The sequence below is a fragment of the Ranitomeya imitator genome, chromosome 1 (genome assembly GCF_032444005.1).
Source record: "Ranitomeya imitator isolate aRanImi1 chromosome 1, aRanImi1.pri, whole genome shotgun sequence".
Classification (NCBI taxonomy): domain Eukaryota; kingdom Metazoa; phylum Chordata; class Amphibia; order Anura; family Dendrobatidae; genus Ranitomeya; species Ranitomeya imitator.
The window spans coordinates 745,969,739-745,991,282 of NC_091282.1; the positions used below are offsets into that span (position 1 = coordinate 745,969,739).

Genomic DNA, 21,544 nt, shown 5'->3' on the forward strand with positions numbered 1-21,544 from the left:
GGCTGGCACTGTGGTGGACAGGCGGGCACGGCTGAGACACAGGCAGGCAGACGGGTACAACAGAGACACTGGCAGGAAGGCAGGCACGGCTGGCTCTCTGGTAGGCAGGCAGGTACGGCTGGCTCTCAGGTAGGACAGGTGGACAAGGCTGCTACACTGGAAGAACCGGTAGGGACCGGTCTGCAGGCAAGTATATAAAACAGGTAAGAACCTGTTCAGACAGGAGGACTTATGAATAGGTAGAGAAAGACTGCATGAGTGGATGCAAAGTGGAAGTACAGGAGCTAGAGCCAAGAACAGAAACGCAGGTGGTGGAGCCAAGAACAGGAGGCGGAGCCAAGCGCGGAACCACAGGAGGTAGAGCCAAGAGCAGGAGGCAGAGCCAAGTGCAGAACCGCAGGAGGCGGAGCCAATAGCAGGAGGCGTGGCCAAGTGCAGAAACTCAGGAGGCGGAGCCAAGAGCAGAGATGCAGAAGCGAGCAGAGCCGCAGAGCACAGAGCAGAGAAGGACCACAGAGTGCGTTTGGGGTCATTGTCCTGTTGAAAAATAAATGATTGTCCAACTAAACTGGATGGAATAGCATGCCGCTGCAAGATGCTGTGGTAGCCATGCTGGTTCAGTATTCCCTGGTGGAAACCAGGCATGTAGAGTCCATCCATTCACCTTTTCTGCGTCACACAAAGACACGGTGGGTGGAACCAAAGATCTCAAATTTGGACTCATCAGACCAAAGCACAGATTTCCACTGGTCTAATGTCCATTCCTTGTGTTCTTTTGCCCAAACAAGTCTCTTCTGCTTGTTGCCTGTCCTTAGCAGTGGTTTCCTAGCAGCTATTTTACCATGAAGGCCTGCTACACAAAGTCTCCTCTTAACAGTTGTTGTAGAGATGTGTCTGCTGCTAGAACTCTGTGTGGCATTGACCTGGTCTCTAATCTGAGCTGCTGTTAACCTGCGATTTCTGAGTCTGGTGACTCGGTTAAAGTTATCCTCAGAAGCAGAGGTGACTCTTGGTCTTACTTTCCCTGGGGCGGTCTTCATGTGGGCCAGTTTCTTTGTAGCGCTTGATTTTTGCCACTGCACTTGGGGACGCTTTCAAAGTCTGCCCAATTTTTCGGACTGACTGACCTTAATTTAAGTAAGTAAGTTTAATTTAAGTAATGATGGCCACTCGTTTTTCTTTACTTAGCTGCTCTTTTCTTGCCATAATACAAATTCTAACAGTCTATTCAGTAGGACTATCAGCTGTGTAACCTCCAGACTTCTGCACAACACAACTGATGGTCCCAACCCCATTTATAAGGCAAGAAATCCCACTTATTAAACCTGACAGGGCACACCTGTGAAGTGAAAACCATTCCCGGTGACTACCTCTTGAAGCTCATCAAGAGAATGCCAAGAGTGTGCAAAGCAGTCATCAAAGTAAAAGGTGGCTACTTTGAAGAACCTAGAATATAAGACATAATTTCAGTTGTTTCACACTTTTTTGTTAAGTATATAATTCCACATGTGTAAATTCTTAGTTTTGATGCCTGCAGTGTGAATGTACAATTTTCATAGTCATGAAAATACAGAAAAATCTTTAAATGAGAAGGTGTGTCCAAACTTTTGGTCTGTACTGTATGTATATATATATATACAGTACAGATCAAAAGTTTGGACACACTTCATTTAAAGATTTTTCTGTATTTTCATGACTATGAAAATTGTACATTTTCAAACACTTGGAGGTTCTACTCAATTTCTCCGTAAAAAGACTGTGTGCACAGAGGCATTGAGGGAACAGACTGCCGAAAATCATCTGCACATGTAGCAGATGTAGGACTTATTCACACGTCCAATTTTCACATACGAGTTTTATTTGTGTTTTTCACAGATAGCATTTGTACCTGTGATATTCTATGGGGCCACTCACTTGTCCGATTTTTTTCCTTGAACTGAGCAGTCTGTGGAAAGTATCGGTGTCCAACCACTAGGCGTGGAAATAAAAGAATGGTGATGGGACAATAGTGATAAAGTAAAACACCTTTATTAAACAGTGGGTGGCAAAAGTTGACACTTGTGCCTGCACAAGTACAAAAATTAGATTAAAGAAGCAACTTAAAAAGACAATATGTACACAAAATATAATTATTTCAGAAGAAGGGGGGCACAGGGAAAAAGATGGTGGATAATTATTAACCCCTTTATCCCATATGACGTGCTATCCCGTCGAGGTGACCTGGGACTTAATTCCCATTGACAAGATAGTACGTCATAGGCGATCGGCCGCGCTCCCGGGGGGAGCACGGCCGATCGCCGCCGGGTGTCAGCTGATTATTACAGCTGACATCCAGCACTATGTGCCAGGATTGGTCACGGACAGCTCCTGGCACATTAACCCCCGGCACACTGCGATCAAAGATGATCGCAGCGCTTCGGCGCCACAGAGAAGCATCGCGCATTGAGGGGGCCCCTTGCGTGCTTCCCTGAGACCCTCAGAGCAATGCGATGTGTTCACGTTGCTCCAAGGGTCTCCTACCTCCTCCTCCCTGCAGGCCCGGATTCAAAATGGCCACGGGGGCCTTCCGGGTCCTGCAGGGAGGTGGCTTACAAGCACCTGCTCAGAGCTGGCGCCGGGAAGCCTCCCTGCTGTGCCTGTCAGATCGCTGATCTGACACAGTGCACTGCAAAGTGTCAGATCAGCGATCTGTCAATATAATGTGATGCCCACCTGGGGTAATGTAAAAAAGTTTTAAAAAAAATATTTACATGTGTAAAAAAATAAATAAATTCCTAAATAAAGAAAAAAAATTCTTCCAATAAATACATTTCTTTATCTAAATTAAAAAAAAACAATAAAAGTACATATATTTAGTATCGCCGTGTCCGTAACGACCCAACCTATAAAACTGTCCCATTAGTTAACCCCTTTAGTGAACACCGTAAAAAAAATGGCAAGAAAAGACACTTTATTATCATACCTCCAAACAAAAAGTGGAATAACACGCGATCAAAAAGACGGATATAAATAAACATGGTACCGCTGAAAACATCATCTTGTCCCACAAAAAACGAGCTGCCATACAGCATCATCAGCGAAAAAATGAAAAAGTTATAGTCCTCAGAAGAAAGCGATGCAAAAATAATTATTTTTTATATAAAATAGATTTTATCGTATAAAGGGCTAAAACATAAAAAAAATGATATAAATGAGGTATCTCTGTAATCGTTCTGACCCGAAGAATAAAACTGCTTTATCAATTTTACCAAACATGGAACGGTATAAGCGCCCCTCTAAAAGAAATTCATGAATAGCTGGTTTTTGTTCATTCTGCCTCACAAAAATCGTAATGAAAAGCGATCAAAAAATGTCACGTGTCCGAAAATGGTACCAATAAAAACGTCAACTCGTCCTGCAAAAAACAAGACCTCTCATGACTCTGTGGGCCGAAATGTAGATAAATTATAGCTCTCAAAATGTGGTGATGCAAAAACTATTTTTTGCAATAAAAAGCGTCTTTTAGTGTGTGACAGCTGCCAATCATAAAAATCTGCCAAAAAAACACTTTAAAAGTAAATCAAACCATTTATTTCCATTTTCCCATTAGGGTTAGGGTTAGAGTTGGGGCTAACATTAGGAATAGGGTTGGGGCTAAAGTTAGGGTTAGGGTTGGGGCTAAAGTTAGGGTTAGGTTTGGGGCTAAAGTTAGGGTTAGGGTTGGGGCTAAATTTAGGGTTGGGATTGGGGCTTAGGGTTAGGGTTGGGGCTAAAGTTCGGGTTAGGGTTGGGGATAAAGTTTGGCTTAGGGTTGGGGCTAAAGTTAGGCTTAGGGTTGGGGCTAAAGTTAGGCTTAGGGTTGGGGCTAAAGTTAGGGTTAGGGTAGGGGGTAAAGTTAGGGTTGGGGTTAAAGTTAGGTTTAGGGCTACAGTTAGGGTTGGGGCTAAAGTTAGGGTTAGGTTTGTGCTTAGGGTTGGGGCTCAAGTTAGGGTTTGGATTACATTTACGGTTGGGATTAGGGTTGGGATTAGGGGTGTGGTTATGGTTAGGGTTGGGATTAGGGTTAGGGGTGTGTTTGGGTTAGGGTTTCAGTTAGAATTCGGGGGTTTCCACTGTTTAGGCACATTAGCGGCTCTCCAAACGCGACATGACGACCGATCTCAATTCCAGCCAACTCTGCGTTGAAAAAGTAAAACATTGCTCCTTCCCTTCCGAGCTCTCCTGTGCGCCCAAACAGGAGTTTACCCAAACATATGGGGTATTAGCGTACTCAGGACAAATTGGACAACAACTTTTTGGGGTCCAATTTCTCCTGTTACCCTTGGGAAAATGCAAAACTGGGGGCTAAAAAATAATTTTTGTGGAAAAGAAAAGGATTTTTTATTTTCACGGCTCTGTGTTATAAACTGTAGTGCAGTGTTCCCCAACTCCGGTCCTCAAGAGCCACCAACAGGTCATGTTTTCAGGATTTCCTTAGTATTGCACAGGTGATCGAATTATTGCCTGTGCAGGTGATGCAATTATCACCTGTGCAATACTAAGGAAATCCTGCAAACATTACCTGTTGGTGGCTCTTGAGGACCGGAGTTGGGGAACACTGCTGTAGTGAAACACTTGGGGGTTCAAAGTTCTCACAACACATCTAGATAAGTTCCTTGGGGGGTCTAATTTCCAATATGGGGTCACTTGTGGGGGGTTTCTACTGTTTAGGTACATCAGGGGCTCTGAAAACGCAATGTGATGCCTGCAGACCATTCCGTTTAAATCTGCATTCCAAACGGAGCTCCTTCCCTTCCGAGCTCTGCCATGCGCCCAAACGGTGGTTCCCCCCACATATGGGGTATCAGCATACTCAGGATAAATTGGACAAAATCTTTTGGGGTCCAATTTCTCCTGTAACCCTTGGGAAAATATAAAATTGGGGGCTAAAAAATAATTTTTGTGGAAATAAAAATATTTTTATTTTCACGGTTCTGCTTTATAAACTGTAGTGAAACACTTGGAGGTTCAAAGTTTTCACAACACATCTAGATACGGTCCTTAAGGGATCTTCTTTCCAAAACGGTGTCACTTGTGGGGGGTTTCAATGTTTAGGCACATCCAGTGGCGTAACTACAAAGTTATGGGCCCCGCTGCGAACTTTCAAATGGGGCCCACCCACCAAAACATTTTCCACCCAAATCCACATCCTGCCCATGCTCCTGCCCCATCCGTCTCCGCATTCTGCCCCACCCGTCTCCGCATTCTGCCCCATCCGTCTCCGCATTCTGCCCCATCCGACTCCGCATTCTGCCCCATCCGACTCCGCATTCTGCCCCATCCATCTCCGCATTCTGCCCCATCCGACTCTGCATTCTGCCCCATCCGACTCCGCATTCTGCCCCATCCGTCTCTGCATTCTGCCCCATCCGTCTCTGCATTCTGCCCCATCCGACTCCGCATTCTGCCCCATCCGTCTCCGCATTCTGCCCCATCCGTCTCCGCATTCTGCCCCATCCGACTCCGCATTCTGCCCCATCCGTCTCCGCATTCTGCCCCATCCGACTCCGCATTCTGCCCCAGAACAGTACTTGAATGACATCCAATTGCAGTCCGATTTTAGACAGGCTGTCAGAAAAAAGATGGTGGAGACAATTTTTCTTCAACCCCTTAAAGATTGGACATACGCCTTTTAACGGCGCCATTGAAGGGTACTTATGCCTCAGCGCCACTTTTTAACGGCACTGAGAAATAAGTGTATAGCGCCCACCAGCATCGGAATTTCTCCGGGGTCTTGGCTACCGGGAGTAGCTGAGACCCCAGAGAAAATGATTCGGGTTGAATTTTACTGACCCCAGTGTTGCGATCATTGTTATTAATGGAATAACAGCAAATGCAAAAAAAAATAAAAATTCAGATTTCCCATTTAATTTCTCCCTCCTCCGATTCCCCCCCAGTACCTCCGGTGTCCCTGTATCCTTCTGCATCCGCCCGTGATGTCCCCTGGCCGGTGGCATCTTCTTCCAGGAAGAAAATGGCGGGCATATGTGCAGTGCGCCCGCCAAGATCTCCTGGCCGGCAACCGACAACAATAGAAAATTTTTCCTATTGGTTCATTTTGATCACTGTGATAGACCCTATCACAGTGATCAAAATAAAAAAAAAAAGTAAATCAAATAAGCCCCCCTTTATCACCCCCTTAGTTAGGTAAAAAATAATAACATTAAAAAATGTATTTATTTCCAATTTTTCAATTAGGGTTAGGGTTGGGCTAGGGATAGGGTTGTGAATATGGTTGGGATTATGATTATGGTTGCAATTAGGGTTAAGGGTGTGTTGGGGTTAGGGCGCCACAATTGATTCCAGCCCATTTTGTGTTCAAAAAGTCATACGGTGCTCCCTCCCTTCTGAGCCATGCCATTCGCCCAAACAGTGACTTTCCCCCACACATGGGGTATTGGCATACTCAGGAGAAATTGCACAATTGTGGTCCATTTTCTCCTTATACTCTGGGGAAATTAAAAAAAATTGGTTCCAAGGTAAATTTTTTGTAAAAAAAGTTAAATGTTAATTTTTTTCCTTCCACATTGCTTTAGCTCTCGTGAAGCACCTGAATAGTTAATAAACGTTTTGAATGTGGTTTTGCTCACCATGAGGGGTGCAGTTTTTAGAAAGGTGTCACTTTGGGGTATTTTCTGTTATATTGACCCCCCCAACTCCAAATGTGAGGTGGTCCCTAAAAAATGGTTTTGTAAATTTTGTTGGAAAAATGAGAAATTGCTAGTCAACTTTTAACCCTTACAACATCCTAACAAAAAAAATTATGTTTCCAAAATTGTGCTGATGTAAAGTAGACATGTGGGAAATGTTATTTATTAACTATTTTGTGTGACACCAAGGGTGTAAGGGTACAAAAATTAAAAGTTTGAAAATTGCAAAATTTTCAAAAATTTTGCCACATTTATGTTTTTTTTCATAAATAAACGCAAGTTATATCAAAGCAATTTTACCACTAACATGACGTACAATATGTCATGAAAAAACGTTCTCAGAATTACCGGAATCCGTTGAAGCGTTCCAGAGTTATAACATCATAAAGGGACAGTGGTCAGAATTGTAAAAATTGGCCCGATCATTAAGTACCAAATTGGCTCTGTCGCTAAGGGGTTAAATTTCTCCACATACTATACGAGAAAATCGGATGACCCTGTGATCTAAGTCTGATCAGAATAATCGGGAGAATTTTCTTATATGTGATAAAATCGGACATCTGAATCTGAATGAAGCTTTGCTGTGGATTATCTGCGCAGAATTTTGTGTGCATTTGCAGCGGATCACACCCAGTACAATACAAAGGGTGAAATCTGCAAAAACAAAAGACGTGCTGCGGATTATATCATCCACCCTGCGCTGGGAAATTTACACTGGGCAAATTTCTGCAACATTAAGATGAGATTTTTTGGGGGAAAACTCCTCTACTTTGCTTGTCCTATATGGCACTGTGGATTATCGTCCATGTGAAATAGGCAATGTGTGCTGATATTGGGGACGGTTGGCTTGTAATGACCATGGCGGTGGGTGCACGCCTCTTTATTGGCACAGCCACTATTGTTTTCTTTATTTACCTTCCAGTGTCAGGTTATTGTTCATTCTCCCTAGTATAAAGCCCATGTGATATTGCAGAAAAATACTGTGAAAGGTTTTACGAGTCTACCGCCTTAAGGTGTGAATTTGTCCAGCACCTCAGAGGTTACAGCTCAACTGTCTGCTGTTTACACATACAAGTGTGTGTGTATATATATATATATATATATATATTTATATATATATATATATATATATGTACACACACTACAGTGTACACACACGTTACAGCTCACCTGTCTGCTGTGTACACACACACACATATATACACATATACACACTACTGTGCACACACATATATACACACTGCTGTGTACACACATATACACACACTGCTGTGTACACACATATACACACACACTGCTGTGTACAAACATATAAACACACTGATGTGCACATATACACACTGCTGTGCGCGCACACATATACACACACACTGCTGTGTATACACATATACACACTGCTGTGTACACACATATACACACACACTGCTGTGTACACACACATATACACACACTGCTGTGTACACACACATATACACACTGCTGTGTACACACATATACACACACTGCTGTGTACACACACATATACACCCACTGCTGTGCACATACATATACACACCCTGCTGTGTACACACATATATACACACTGCTGTGTACACACATATACACACACTGCTGTGTACACATACATATACACACACTGCTGTCTGCACATACATATACACACTGCTGTGTACACACACGTTACAGCTCACCTGTCTGCTGTGTACACACACACATATATATATATATACACATACACACACTGCTGTGCACATACATATACACACTGCTGTGTACACACACATATACACACACTGCTGTGCACATACATATACATACTGCTGTGTACACACATATACACACACTGCTGTGCACATACATGTACACACTGCTGTGTGCACACACGTTACAGCTCACCTGTCTGTTGTGTACACACACATATATACACATATACACACACTGCTGTGTACACACATATACACTCACTGCTGTGCACATGCAGTACAGACCAAAAGATTGGACACACCTTCTCACTGAAAGATCTTTATGTATTTTCATGACTATGAAAATTGTACATTCACACTGAATGCATCAAAACTATGAAATAACACATGTGGAATTATATACTTAACAAAAAAGTGTGAAACAACTGAAATTATGTCTTATATTCTAGGTTCTTCAAAGTAGCCATCTTTTGCTTTGATGACTGCTTTGCACACTCTTGGCATTCTCTTGATGAGCTTCAAGAGGTAGTCACCGGGAATGGTTTTCACTTCACAGGTGTGCCCTGTCAGGTTTAATAAGTGGGATTTCTTGCCTTATAAATGGTGTTGGGACCATCAGTTGTGGTGAGCAGAAGTCTGCTGGATACACAGCTGATAGTCCTACTGAATAGACTGTTAGAATTTGTATTATGGCAAGAATAAAGCAGCTAAGTAAAGAAAAACGAGTGGCCATCATTACTTTAAGAAATGAAGGTCAGTCAGTCCGAAAAATTGGAAAAAACTTTGAAAGTGTCCCCAAGTGCAGTGGCAAAAACCATCAAGCACTACAAAGAAACTGGCTCACATGAGGACTGCCCCAGGGAAGGAAGACCAAGGGTCACCTCTGCTTCTGAGGATAAGTTTATCTGAGTCACCAGCCTCAGAAATCGCAGGTTAACAGCACCTCAGATTAGAGACCAGGTCAATGCCACACAGAGTTCTAGCAGCAGACGCATCTCTACAACAACTGTTAAGAGGAGACTTTGTGCAGCAGGCCTTCATGGTAAAATAGCTGCTAGGAAACAACTGCTAAGCACAGGCAACAAGCAGAAGAGACTTGTTTGGGCTAAAGAACACAAGGAATGGACATTAGACCAGTGGAAATCTGTGCTTTGGTCTGATGAGTCCAAATTTGAGATCTTTGGTTCCAACCACCGTGTCTTTGTGCGACGCAGAAAAGGTGAACGGATGGACTCTACATGCCTGGTTCCCACCGTGAAGCATGGAGGAGGTGTGATGGTGTGGGGGTGCTTTGCTGGTGACACAGTTGGGGATTTATTCAAAACTGAAGGCATACTGACCCAGCATGGCTACCACAACATCTTGCAGCGGCATGCTATTCCATCCGGTCTGCGTTTATTTGGACCATCATTTATTTTTCAACAGGACAATGACCCCCAAAGGCTGCGTAAGGGCTATTTGACCAAGAAGGAGAGTGATGGGGTGCTACGCCAGATGACCTGGCCTCCATAGTCACCAGACCTGAACCCAACCGAGATGGTTTGGGATGAGCTGGACCGCAGAGTGAAGGCAAAAGGGCCAACAAGTGCTAAGCATCTCTGGGAACTCCTTCAACATTGTTGGAAGACCATTCCCGGTGACTACCTCTTGAAGCTCATCAAGAGAATGCCAAGAGTGTGCAAAGCAGTCATCAAAGCAAAAGGTGGCAACTTTGTAGAACCTAAAATATATGACATATTTTCAGTTGTTTCACACCTTTTTGTTAAGTATATAATTCCACGTGTTAATTCATAGTTTTGATGCCTTCAGTGTGAATGTACAATTTTCATAGTCATGAAAATACAGAAAAATCTTTAAATGAGGTGTGTCCAAACTTTTGGCCTGTACTGTACATATACACACTGCTGGGCACAAACATATACACCCACACTGCTGTGTACAAACACGTTACAGCTCACCTGTCTGCTGTGTACACACACACACACATATATATATATATATATACACATATACACACTACTGTGCACACACATATACACACTGCTGTGTACACACATATACACACACAATGCTGTACACACACATATACACACTGCTGTGCACACACATATACACACTGCTGTGTACACAGACATATACACACACTGCTGTGCACACACATATACACACTGCTGTGCGCACACACATATCCACACACTGCTGTGTACACACACATACACACACTGCTGTGCACATACATATACACACTGCTGTGTGCACACACATATACACACACACTGCTGTGCACATACATATACACACTGCTGTGTACACACACATATACACACTGCTGTGCACATACATATACACACTGCTGTGTGTACACACATATACACACACTGCTGTGTACACATATACACACTGCTGTGCACATACATATACACACACTGCTGTCTGCACATACATATACACACTGCTGTGTGCACACACATATACACACACTGCTGTGCACATACATATACACACTGCTGTGTACACACACATATACACACACTGCTGTTCACATACATATACACACACACTGCTGTGCACATACATATAGACACACTGCTGTGCACATACATATACTCACACACTGCTGTGTACACACACATATACACACTGCTGTGTACACACATATACACACTGCTGTGCACACACACATACACACTGCTGTGCACACACATACACACTGCTGTGCACATACATATACACACACACTGCTGTGTACACACACATATACACACACTGCTGTGCACATACATATACACACACAGCTGTGTACACATATACACACTGCTGTGTACACACATATACACACTGCTGTGCACACACATATACACACTGCTGTGTACACACATATACACACTGCTGTGCACACACATATACACACTGCTGTGCACATACATATACACACTGCTGTGCACATACATATACACACTGCTGTGCACACACACATATACACACTGCTGTGCACACACATATACACACTGCTGTGCACATACATATACACACTGCTGTGTACACACACATATACACACTGCTGTGTACACATATACACACACTGCTGTGCACATACATATACACACACACTGCTGTGTACACACACATATACACACACTCTTGTGCACATACATATACTTACACACTGCTGTGCACATACATATACACACACAGCTGTGTACACACATATACACACTGCTGTGTACACACATATACACACTGCTGTGCACACACATATACACACTGCTGTGCACACACATATACACACTGCTGTGCACACACATATACACACTGCTGTGCACACACATATACACACTGCTGTGCACATACATATACACACTGCTGTGCACACACATATACACACTGCTGTGCACATACATATACACACTGCTGTGTACACACACATATACACACACACTGCTGTGTACACACACATATACACACTGCTGTGCACATACATATACTCACACACTGCTGTGCACACATATTCACACTGCTGTGCACATACATATACACACTGCTGTGTACACACACATATACACACTGATGTGTACACACATATACACACACTGCTGTGTACACACGTTACAGCTCACCTCCCTGCTGTGTACACACACATATATGCACACACGCTGTACGTACACACACACACACACACACACACACACACACACACACACACACACACACACACACACATCAGAGGCTCCTCCCTGCCAGGGCAGTGATGGATTTCCTAGCAGAGAGAGCCGGCTGCAGGCGGTAGGACCCAGAGGTCATCTTAGAGGCAGAGAAGGGAGACACAGAGAGGCTGCTGGAGAAAGGAAGAGAAGGCAGGAGGAGGATCACACTGTGCAGAAGGGAGGAAGAGACGTTATTACACACGCTGCCACCAGAGAGGAAGAGACAGACTGCAGCAGCTGATCCTCTGCACCAAGGATGATCCAGGGCTGAAGACTGCACCCAGCAAGGTGACAGCAAAAAAAGCAACTGATCCTCCCATCCCTCCATGCAATCAATGGGCTGAATCTGCAGCAGCAGCAACACTACAAGCAGCAGCAGCCCTATCCTTCCCCTCTTCCTCCTCCTCCTCCCACCCTCTCTCTGTCTGCTCTCTCCTCTCCTCCCCCCTCCTTCCTTCTTTCCTCTCCCTTCCCTCTCATGCTCCCCTCGGTGATGGTGAGGCTTCAGCTGGCTGCAATCCACCACTAGGCCCTGTGGCTCTCCTCCTCCTGCAGACAAGAGCTCCTATATACCTCTTCCCATCCATGTAAGTCAATTGCCCCCCATCCCTCCTCCTGGTATGTCTCCTGATGCATGCACACACCCTATAGTAAAGCATCAGCCAGCAGTGCAGGACCCTCTGCAGAGCCAGTCCACATGCCCAGCATCTCCCCTGGTGGGGTCTACAGAGCTTGTTTTCTGCCTCCACCTCCCCCATAGGCCCAGTGTATAGGATGCCTCCTCCCTGTCACATAGACTGCTGAGGATGTAGATCATTCCATAGTGATGCAGGAGGGATACTTATTCCTCCCATGTCTTTGCTGAAACAATGTTTGATTTCCAGGAAATGAGCATTCTTGTATGAATATTCCAGTACACAGCCATCCATTGCCAGAGATACATTGTATCCGCTGCTTGATACATTGTTTGTAAATAAACATCTTGTCCTGTTGTGCTGCTTTGTGTACAATGTATCCATTGTTCCAGCAGAGGATAATTCATATTCTCCACATTCTAAACCCCTTTTTTTTTCATCCAGCATTAATGTTATCAGTTCTATGCACCCCTCCCAATTATGCCCACTTCCTGCGCACATACTGTGATATGTATGGCTGTGCTGGCTTCACCATGACACATCCCACTCCGGCCTGTGCCACCAGCCAGCTATGTGGAGCCGAATCCTTTGCTCCTGGTACCCAGCCTTCTAGGAATCCAGGAGAATAGAAAGAGGAAGGCGGCCAGTGTTTACCTGCAAAATAGGCGTAGATTTGTTGGGTCGAGTACGGTATATGGAGGTTGGCACCGTACCCTGGGGTCACGGGGTAGGCGCGCTCGTGTGTAGGTGCTCAGCCTTATGTGACATTCATGGAATAGATCTACAGCCCCAGCCTGACACGCGTCACAACCAAGTGATGGAACGCCGTCAAATCATTATTGCATTCTAATGATATATATATATATATATATATATATATATATTTTTTTTTTTTTGCTTTTACATGAGAATTAGAAACCACGAATGCTAAGGTTGGAGCGGTGTCTGCCAACCTGAGGCTCTCCAGGTGTGCGAGGTTACAATTCCCACCGCGCACTGATGGCCTGCAGCTGGGAATTGTAGTTCTGGAAATGCTACAGGTTGGAGACGACTGCCCAATATTGTACTATACATAGCAAGGACTTGTTCACACTGCAGGTATGTCGCGCAATTTTATTTTTATTCCCAAGCATTGTGTTGCAGTTTTGACACATCGCTGCAAAAAAGTGTCATGACCTCCAAAAGTGTGATCAAGTTAAACAGCGATTTTTCTTTTCTTTTAATTTTTTTCAGATGTCTGATTTCCACGAACGTTTTTTTTTTTTGGATAAAACATGTACCCTTAGTTGAAGTTTTCTTTTCATATCTGTTTTTGTTGTTTGCGCTATATAAATAAAATTATTTATTATTATTATATCTCTATGCATGACCCATGCAACTCCCGTAGGTCTATGTAAATATCGGACCACACACTAGTTCCATTTTTGTGTTTTAACATGGGTTGGAGAAGCTTTTACATTTTTATTTTTTTTTCCCCCCCAACATATGAGCAAAAAATAAAAAATAAATGGACATCTGAATGAGACCTTAGTCTGGGGCTACATAACGTTGCGCCACAGCAGTTCCCTGACAAGTTGCACAACCAAAAACATTTGTGCCACCTGTCTGCGACCTGCTGTACATCAACGATTTTAGAATTTTAGAGCTCTGAGTTTGCTGTAAATAAAACAGCCACGTTGCAGGTCGCAACACAACCATAGGAGATCATTATATGCCATGTTGGGTGGGGCGACACTTGTCACCACGTACCCCTCGCCTTTAGTGTTGTAAAGCAGATTCCAATGAATGATTGAAAAAAACACTGCTGTTTGGGGAGCATCTGCCATATGTTCACCTGACAACTGCCATCTGTAAAAATGGGCTTCTTCAGGTTGTTCTGGCTTTATGGGGCTTGGACACATTGGCCCCGATTTTCGTAAAGACCGGGGTTAACTTGCCGATCTTGATAAGGGGGCATGCTGGAGTCAGTCGCACACACCTTAATGATTCAGGACCATTGGAACTGTGGCATGCCACTAATCGTACTCCAGTCATCAGGGGCCGGAGTAGAATTTGTGGTATAAGGAACACCACCGCTCGTTCCGCCCCAGCACTGCCTGCTTTATCTGAGCTGGTCAAAAATGCATGAATACGCCATAAGTCGCAAAACTTTAGTACAACGTTCGGCCAAATTTTTTCGACTTTTTAAAACTTTATACCAGAAGCATAGAAGTTTTGTTGAAACTGTCCCAAATTGGGAGATGTCAGCAATGCCAGCATATTGGAGTGACACAATGTTGCAAATTTTCAGTACCCTAGTTTTTCTGCCCTATAATCTTCAGCCTTAGAAACCTTCTTTTGACCAGAAAGATGGAAGGCCTGGACGCTGCAATCACATTCCACTGATGGCAACCATCTTTGATCCCCAATGTGACACTTTACCCCCCACACCATAAAGTCTACATAATTGGGTCCTTTTTTCCTTTGCTTTGACAATCTACCTCCCCCCTTCCCCAAGGCAAAAAACTGAAAGTAGTCAAGTGACTGATGAGTAACTTGTAAAACATTCGCTTGTTGAAATTAGAAACATAATGACCGGCCTGATTGTAATGATTAAAAAAAAAAGTTCTCTACAGTGAAAGTGAAACTTTTTAGGACATATTGGGGTGGAGGGCAGACGCAGGTTTAGACTCCTGAAAACTGTGTACTTCCGCTCTATGTCCATACAATCCTGCTGTGACGCTGTCTAATCTTCTAGCACTGTTCTTCAGCTTTCCTTACACCACAACTCCCAGCATTCCCTGACAATTGGCTTCATACTAAAAGTTGTTACCCAGCTTTTCCAGTCTCCAGAATGGCAGATCTTCAATGTTATGGAGTATTGCGTCCTCTGCCAATATGTCACTTTGCCTTATGCAGGTGGAGACTAGACGATAATCCAGTAATTACTGGTGGGCATGCTGGAGATTGTAGTTCTGCAGGTCTGATGATGTGACCTTTTAGTTATTGTCATATCGTATATAAATCCCCTGATCTAATGACCTGGATCCTTATAATGGGGTCATCTCGGGTCATTTGACCCACAAATAGGCTGAGATTTATGGATACAAAAAAATACGCAGGTGTTATCACCCTTCGACAGGTGTATATGTAGTTGATAATCTGCCATAAGGTACTTTAACGTGACCATTCGGCTCCTTTTCTTTTATTCGGCGGTGCCAAATCTTGTCGGTGCCGCTCATCAGATGAGAGGCGCAGTCTCCGCTGCTGTCTGTAACCTGAGCGTGGCGCGGCTGCTCGTACCGAGAGGTCCAGGTTTGTCGCTCCAGGCATCGGCACACCCTGCGCTTACTTATGTTTTATCTAATTGAGGCGGCAAATAATTCGATCTGACTGTAAAATAGGATTCTTGACTCTGGGAACTGATTAGACATCCCCAACTTATTTCCTATGTGGGGGGCCTCTGCTTAGGACCCCTCTATAAGCCATAAAGCGGCTATCCTAGCAGGCCTGTTTCTCTTCCCTGGTACCTACCCATAGAATGTGCCCCCCACAATTTCTTGGCCATTTCTTCTTCTGAGAAGCTGGGTATTTAACTTCCAATATGACCCCTGTAGAAGCTATCGTTTTGTTGGCTCTTTCCCCAATGATCCCTTCAGGATGATACCCCCCTCTTGCCCCCCCCCCCCCCCCCCGTTATCCTACTTGTAAATGGAGGAAATATGTGGATGATTTGGCCTTATGGTCGTGGTGTTCTGTAGGGACGCGACCACCCTGTGGTTTTCCTTATGATGTGATATGGATGGGTTCATCATTCCCATTGTAGATAACTATGGCCCTCAGCCACAAGATGTGACGTCACCTCCTTCATATGACTGGACTTAAGTCACATGTGCCTTATGGTTTCTTAAAAGGGCGGGGGCACTCAGGACCCTTCTGTGTTATTAGTCTGACTCTGAGCAACGTACCATGAAGCCTTTCGCTCTGGCATAATCGATCATTCATTCAAATGGTCACCATGTAGGTTTATTGACAGTAAATACATTACTTTTGTTGCAGCCTTTATAATACTACAGAGCAGCATTCAAACTGCTGCAGACTTTGAAATCTCCCATCATTCCTCCCTGGCTGAAATTCTCTCCTAAGAATTGCACTCTAAGACATGTCCTCTTCATCCTATATAGGGAAATCTAACTGTGCTACTGCTATATTATATTGGTCTGGCAGCTGTATCCTCCGAACCCCCTCGCCCATTCTCGCGATGTGCAGGAGAATGGGCTAGAGCCATGCACCTATGGCGGCAGCTTATCTCCCATGAAGCAAAGGATTGGCCCTCTTTAATGAAACCTGTGGGCACAGACCAATATGTTATGGAGAATACTCTAAAAAGTTGACTCCTTTCAGGAAAGTGATTTGGTTAAAGAATAAAAGTTGGGGGTCTGTTGGCTTAGACCCCCCCGCACACACCCCCCCCCCCCCCGCCGCACACACACACACACACACATCTTTTACTTTTAGACACTAAGAACCCCTATTAATTTATTTTTTTTCTTCAATTCCATATAAATCGCTGAGAAAAAAAATAACTGAAATCAATGACATACGATGGTACAGTCTAGAGACGATGGAGCCGTAGTGGTCATGGGCAGTCCTATCAAGGGGTTGTCCACTATATTCTATTTTACAGATGAGCCCATGGTGGTCCTACAACAATGAGGCTATGTTCACACGTGGCGTTCTTTCAGCGTGGTTTTCAATACCAGCTATGTATATGAGATTTTAGAAATCTCATGCACACACATTGTTTTTTTTTTTGTTTGTTTGTTTTTTTGTCAGTATTTTGTGCTTTGCATGGTTTTTGGACATGGAGCATGTCACTTTTTTCATGGGTTTTGTTCAGCTTTTTTTCACCCATTGACATGAATGGGTGGTGAAAAAATGCGCATAAATGCAGGCATCAGGTTTTACTGTGTTTTTTGTGCCAAAAACTGATTCTATACAATAGGACTTTTTTTTCACTAAACTTTATCAGCACGCACAAGAGACAAATCTCGCGTGCCTAAACATAAGAAAAATATGCTTTTTTTTTTTTTTTTTAAAAGCTTCTTTCCATGTCCCCCCCCCCCCCCCAATCTCTTTGCATGCTCCTCCAGCGGGATATCTCGATGACCACTGCAGTCAATCTGAGTAGTGACTGTATCTCTTCTGCATGGACTGTCAGCTGCAGCTGATCTGTGCCTGTTAATTAGCTGCAATTATCATGTGATATCCCCTTACAAGAAGAGGGGGCACAGATGGGGACCCAAGAGGTGAGTGTGTGATGTATTGTGCTTTTTTTTTTTTCTTGTTTTTTTTTTTTTTGGGGGGGGGGAGGAGGGGGGGTGTTTTACCTCCATGGACCCCTTGTAAAATAAGGTACAGAAGTGAGAGACCCTTTTAAAGAGAACCTGTAACTTTGCCTTAATTATGTAACTAATATGTTACTTTACCTGGTGTAAATGCCCCTGTTCTCCTGAGTCCGGCGTTGTTTTTCTCTTGTTCCTGCGCCTCTCTGTTCCTGAGATGAGGCCTTCTTTTCCTCCGTATCTAAATCTAGCCTTTCAGCCAACTGGGCGTGGTTTAAAGAGTTAAGGCACATGCCCACTTAGGTAAAAAGACAATTTACATACAGAGAGGAGATGACCATATCTCCGGAACGGAGAAGTGCAGAACAAAAAGAATAACGGCGCCGGATTCAGGAAACCAGTGGCATATACACCAGGGGAAAAAAATACATTTATGGGAGTCACTTTAAGGGAGCCATAGACATTAGATATCTGTAAGATACACTTTTTTTTTCTTGGACAAGCTTGCGTGTTATTTCAGTAGTACGGTGGGAGGTGAGTGGAGACCTTTATATACCTCAGAGCAACTACAAACTGCCAGTATAATCTAGGTGCCCATATTCCTCTGACTGCCGCTATACTTATTTTTTGAGCACCGGTTATCAGTGCAAGGCGTTCGTAGAAACCAGCTTAGGCGGCAATGTTCAATGACTGTCATCAGCTGCAAGATGGGCACATACCACGCACCCAGACGACTATTGAGGCAGACAAAGGCGGTATGATTTGCCACTGTTTACTGAGGAAGCTCTCGAGGGTTCTAGCGAGCAGTAAAAATATAATGATGTTTTAAGAGAGAAAATCATTTAAATGGGATTTGTTTAATCTGAAGGAGACGTCATTGAGCGCGTATTTACTGTACACAAGTTTGGTATTTATTCAGCATTCGTGCAAACATTTACCAGCTGACCATGGCCCAATAGACGGGATGTACTGCCATTGTGATCGGGATTGAAATCCAACTTCTAATGGAGTTGGCTGAAAAAAATGCAAAAAAAAAATGGCTTGGGGATGCAGATGACATGTTTCATGCGTGTAGGTAGACATTTTTATTTAAGTAATACACATTTGTTTCCCTGTTCAAAAAAGAGGGACAATAAAGGGGTTCTCCAGCTCCTCTTGATTGCATTTTGGCTGGTTAGAGTTGCTGATGATGTTGCACCAACAGGAGCTTCCAGGACGGGTTCACGATACCTGCTGGCCAGGCGTGTGTCCATGCAACATTATTGGCACTTCTCTCCTTCCAATGCAGAAGTGAGGGGAGTTTTCTTGCCTTATTTATGTGTGATGGAAAGTTTTACAATTTCCTAATAGTTAGTTTCACAGTTTCAAATCTTCAATTTTTTTTAAGTTCTCTTCAGCTTGAAACTAACAGGGCTAAACATATCCAAGAAATGGCTGTGAAGTAGAAAGCGAAGTAACATGGTTTCTTGGATGTTCTAAGGGTGATCTATGTTGGGTCTCGTGACATAAGTGTCACGGGTTTACCGCTACAGACAGGAGCCAGATATATCTATCTGGGCCCTGGCCAGCACTCATTGTCAGGGATAGCTTTGTTGCATGTCTGGAGGTCGTTGGTTATGATTGGAGAAGGTGGTTGGTGGAATTATCTGTGACTGTTGCTAGGTTTTGAGTGTGATAATTCCCTTTCTTCTTATATTTTGGTTTAACCTCATCCTCCGCTTCCCAGTTTTCATCTCTGTTTGTGTAAATATATTTGTATGACTGGTATTTTCCTTCATCCCTGATCGTATTACCTTGTTAGTCTGGTTGGTGTATTATGGTACACTACTACTCCCCTCTTCCCTGGATGGGGGAAGGGTACAGATTGAGGGTGTATTCGGGAGCTAAGACAAGGTATGCGGGCCCAGCGTCTTCACAATCAGAAGTAATCCGGAAAGCAGGGTGCCCCTAGCGTTTGGAACAGGGAAGGAGCCCCTGGTCCTGGGACACCCGACAAGAGTTGTGACAAGAAGTTTGACATGTGGTGCCAAAAGACCAAGCTTTTTTTTGTTTGTTTGTTTTTTGTGTGAGACCACTGGCACTTTTTTTTTCCTAATCTTTTTCTTTCTCTTTTGCATTTTAGAGACAAGTTACCTTTGCTGCTATAGATTTCACTCAAAATCTTGGTGAAACAGATCCACTGGGTTACATTGCCGTCATTATGAATGAAGTAGCGATTGTAAAAGAAGGTTGGCTTCACAAACGAGGTAAGAAAGCCTATGGCTAGTTTACATTTCATGGTAATGTTGTGGGTGGGCATCGATAGCCTACTGAAGAATGGTGCACTTTTAAGAGTCGTCCTTTGGGTGTTGGCTTGAAAGAAAGAAAAGGAATGGAAAACCTTCTATAAAGAAAATTCCTCTTTCCTGTGGAGAGGGGGGAAGAAAATCCCATCCCAAAAAAGTTTTGACTCTAAAAATTGAGTACTCAGAATATTAATAGACCGCTTCTGATGAGAGGCTGTTAATGTACAGAGTGTCTTTAGCTCCACAATAGTTTTTTTTCTAAAATGTCGATTCAAGTTTCAGACCGATAATCATTGACTGCCACCAGCATCAGCATAACAATGACCCAATCCTTTGTAGATTTGGTTATCAACTCTGTGGATCCACTGACGTGGGTATAGCATGGACATGATAAACTCTACACATTACTTGTACATAAAATATATTTCACCCTCCCTATTGAAGATCTCTGTATTAAAATGTAGAGCCATAAATGCTTCCTAGCCAATGCCCAAAATGTACTGGGTGTGTGTCATGAGGACGTACGGTTTTTATGGATTTTCATTTGAGGAATGTGTGATGTCCTCCAAATAGTGAAGGACTCTTAAAGCCTCCACCTCCCCCTTAGACTAATGTTGGCTGAACTTTCCAATATAGACAGGTTCAGCCGATTGTCCAGTGTGAAAGGGGGCCACGAACAACCAATTTTCGGGGAAGTCAAGGATCTAGCTTGTCTGACTTCAGACTTCTCTCTGAGATGAGCACCCACCCAAGATGTTTGACAGCAGCTCAACCAAACAAGCCTTCTTGTGTTTAATCATGTATTCAACCGAGATGACTGTTGGGCAAGTCATCTGCAGAAGCGTCCTTCGTCTGACAGCTGTATCATGTGGATAGTTAAGTATTGGCGCCCCATTAAGATGGTTGTTTGGTTTAGTTACCCCCTTTTGGGCATATACATTCAAATAGTCTTGGCCCCATTCTATATTCGCAAAAGCGTTTTGTTGTGGCTGTCCTTTTGGAGGACCTTGCATTCCCTAGACAATAGAAGAGTGTCATTGGTAGCGTGATAGAAAATTGGCAAACTAGACTATTGCTGGGGACTTTTCCCAAGGCTATTCCAGGCTGGTAGCTCGTATTGTTCATTTTTTGCAAGTTTTAGTCAATTTTTCACTTCCGGGAGAAACAAAGACGTGTCCAGCTGGAATCCACTGGGATAACAAAAAGTTTGTGTCCCCATTAACTT

General features: G+C 43.7%; 1 protein-coding gene across 3 annotated transcripts in view; it reads left to right on the forward strand.

Moving 5' to 3' along the window:
* The first annotated feature begins 12,096 nt into the window (after window positions 1-12,096).
* The window catches only part of AKT1 (AKT serine/threonine kinase 1), a 123,956-nt gene continuing 114,508 nt past the window's right edge, over window positions 12,097-21,544 (forward strand). The window contains exons 1-2 of one of the 3 annotated variants that reach the window (XM_069734231.1): window positions 12,097-12,363; window positions 20,157-20,280. In XM_069734231.1, the coding sequence (XP_069590332.1) occupies window positions 20,235-20,280 (46 nt within the window). In that variant the 5' untranslated portion in view covers window positions 12,097-12,363; window positions 20,157-20,234. Of the gene's footprint in view, window positions 12,663-20,156; window positions 20,281-21,544 lie in introns of all 3 variants that reach the window. The other 2 variants (XM_069734223.1, XM_069734240.1) reach the window with 2 other exon arrangements.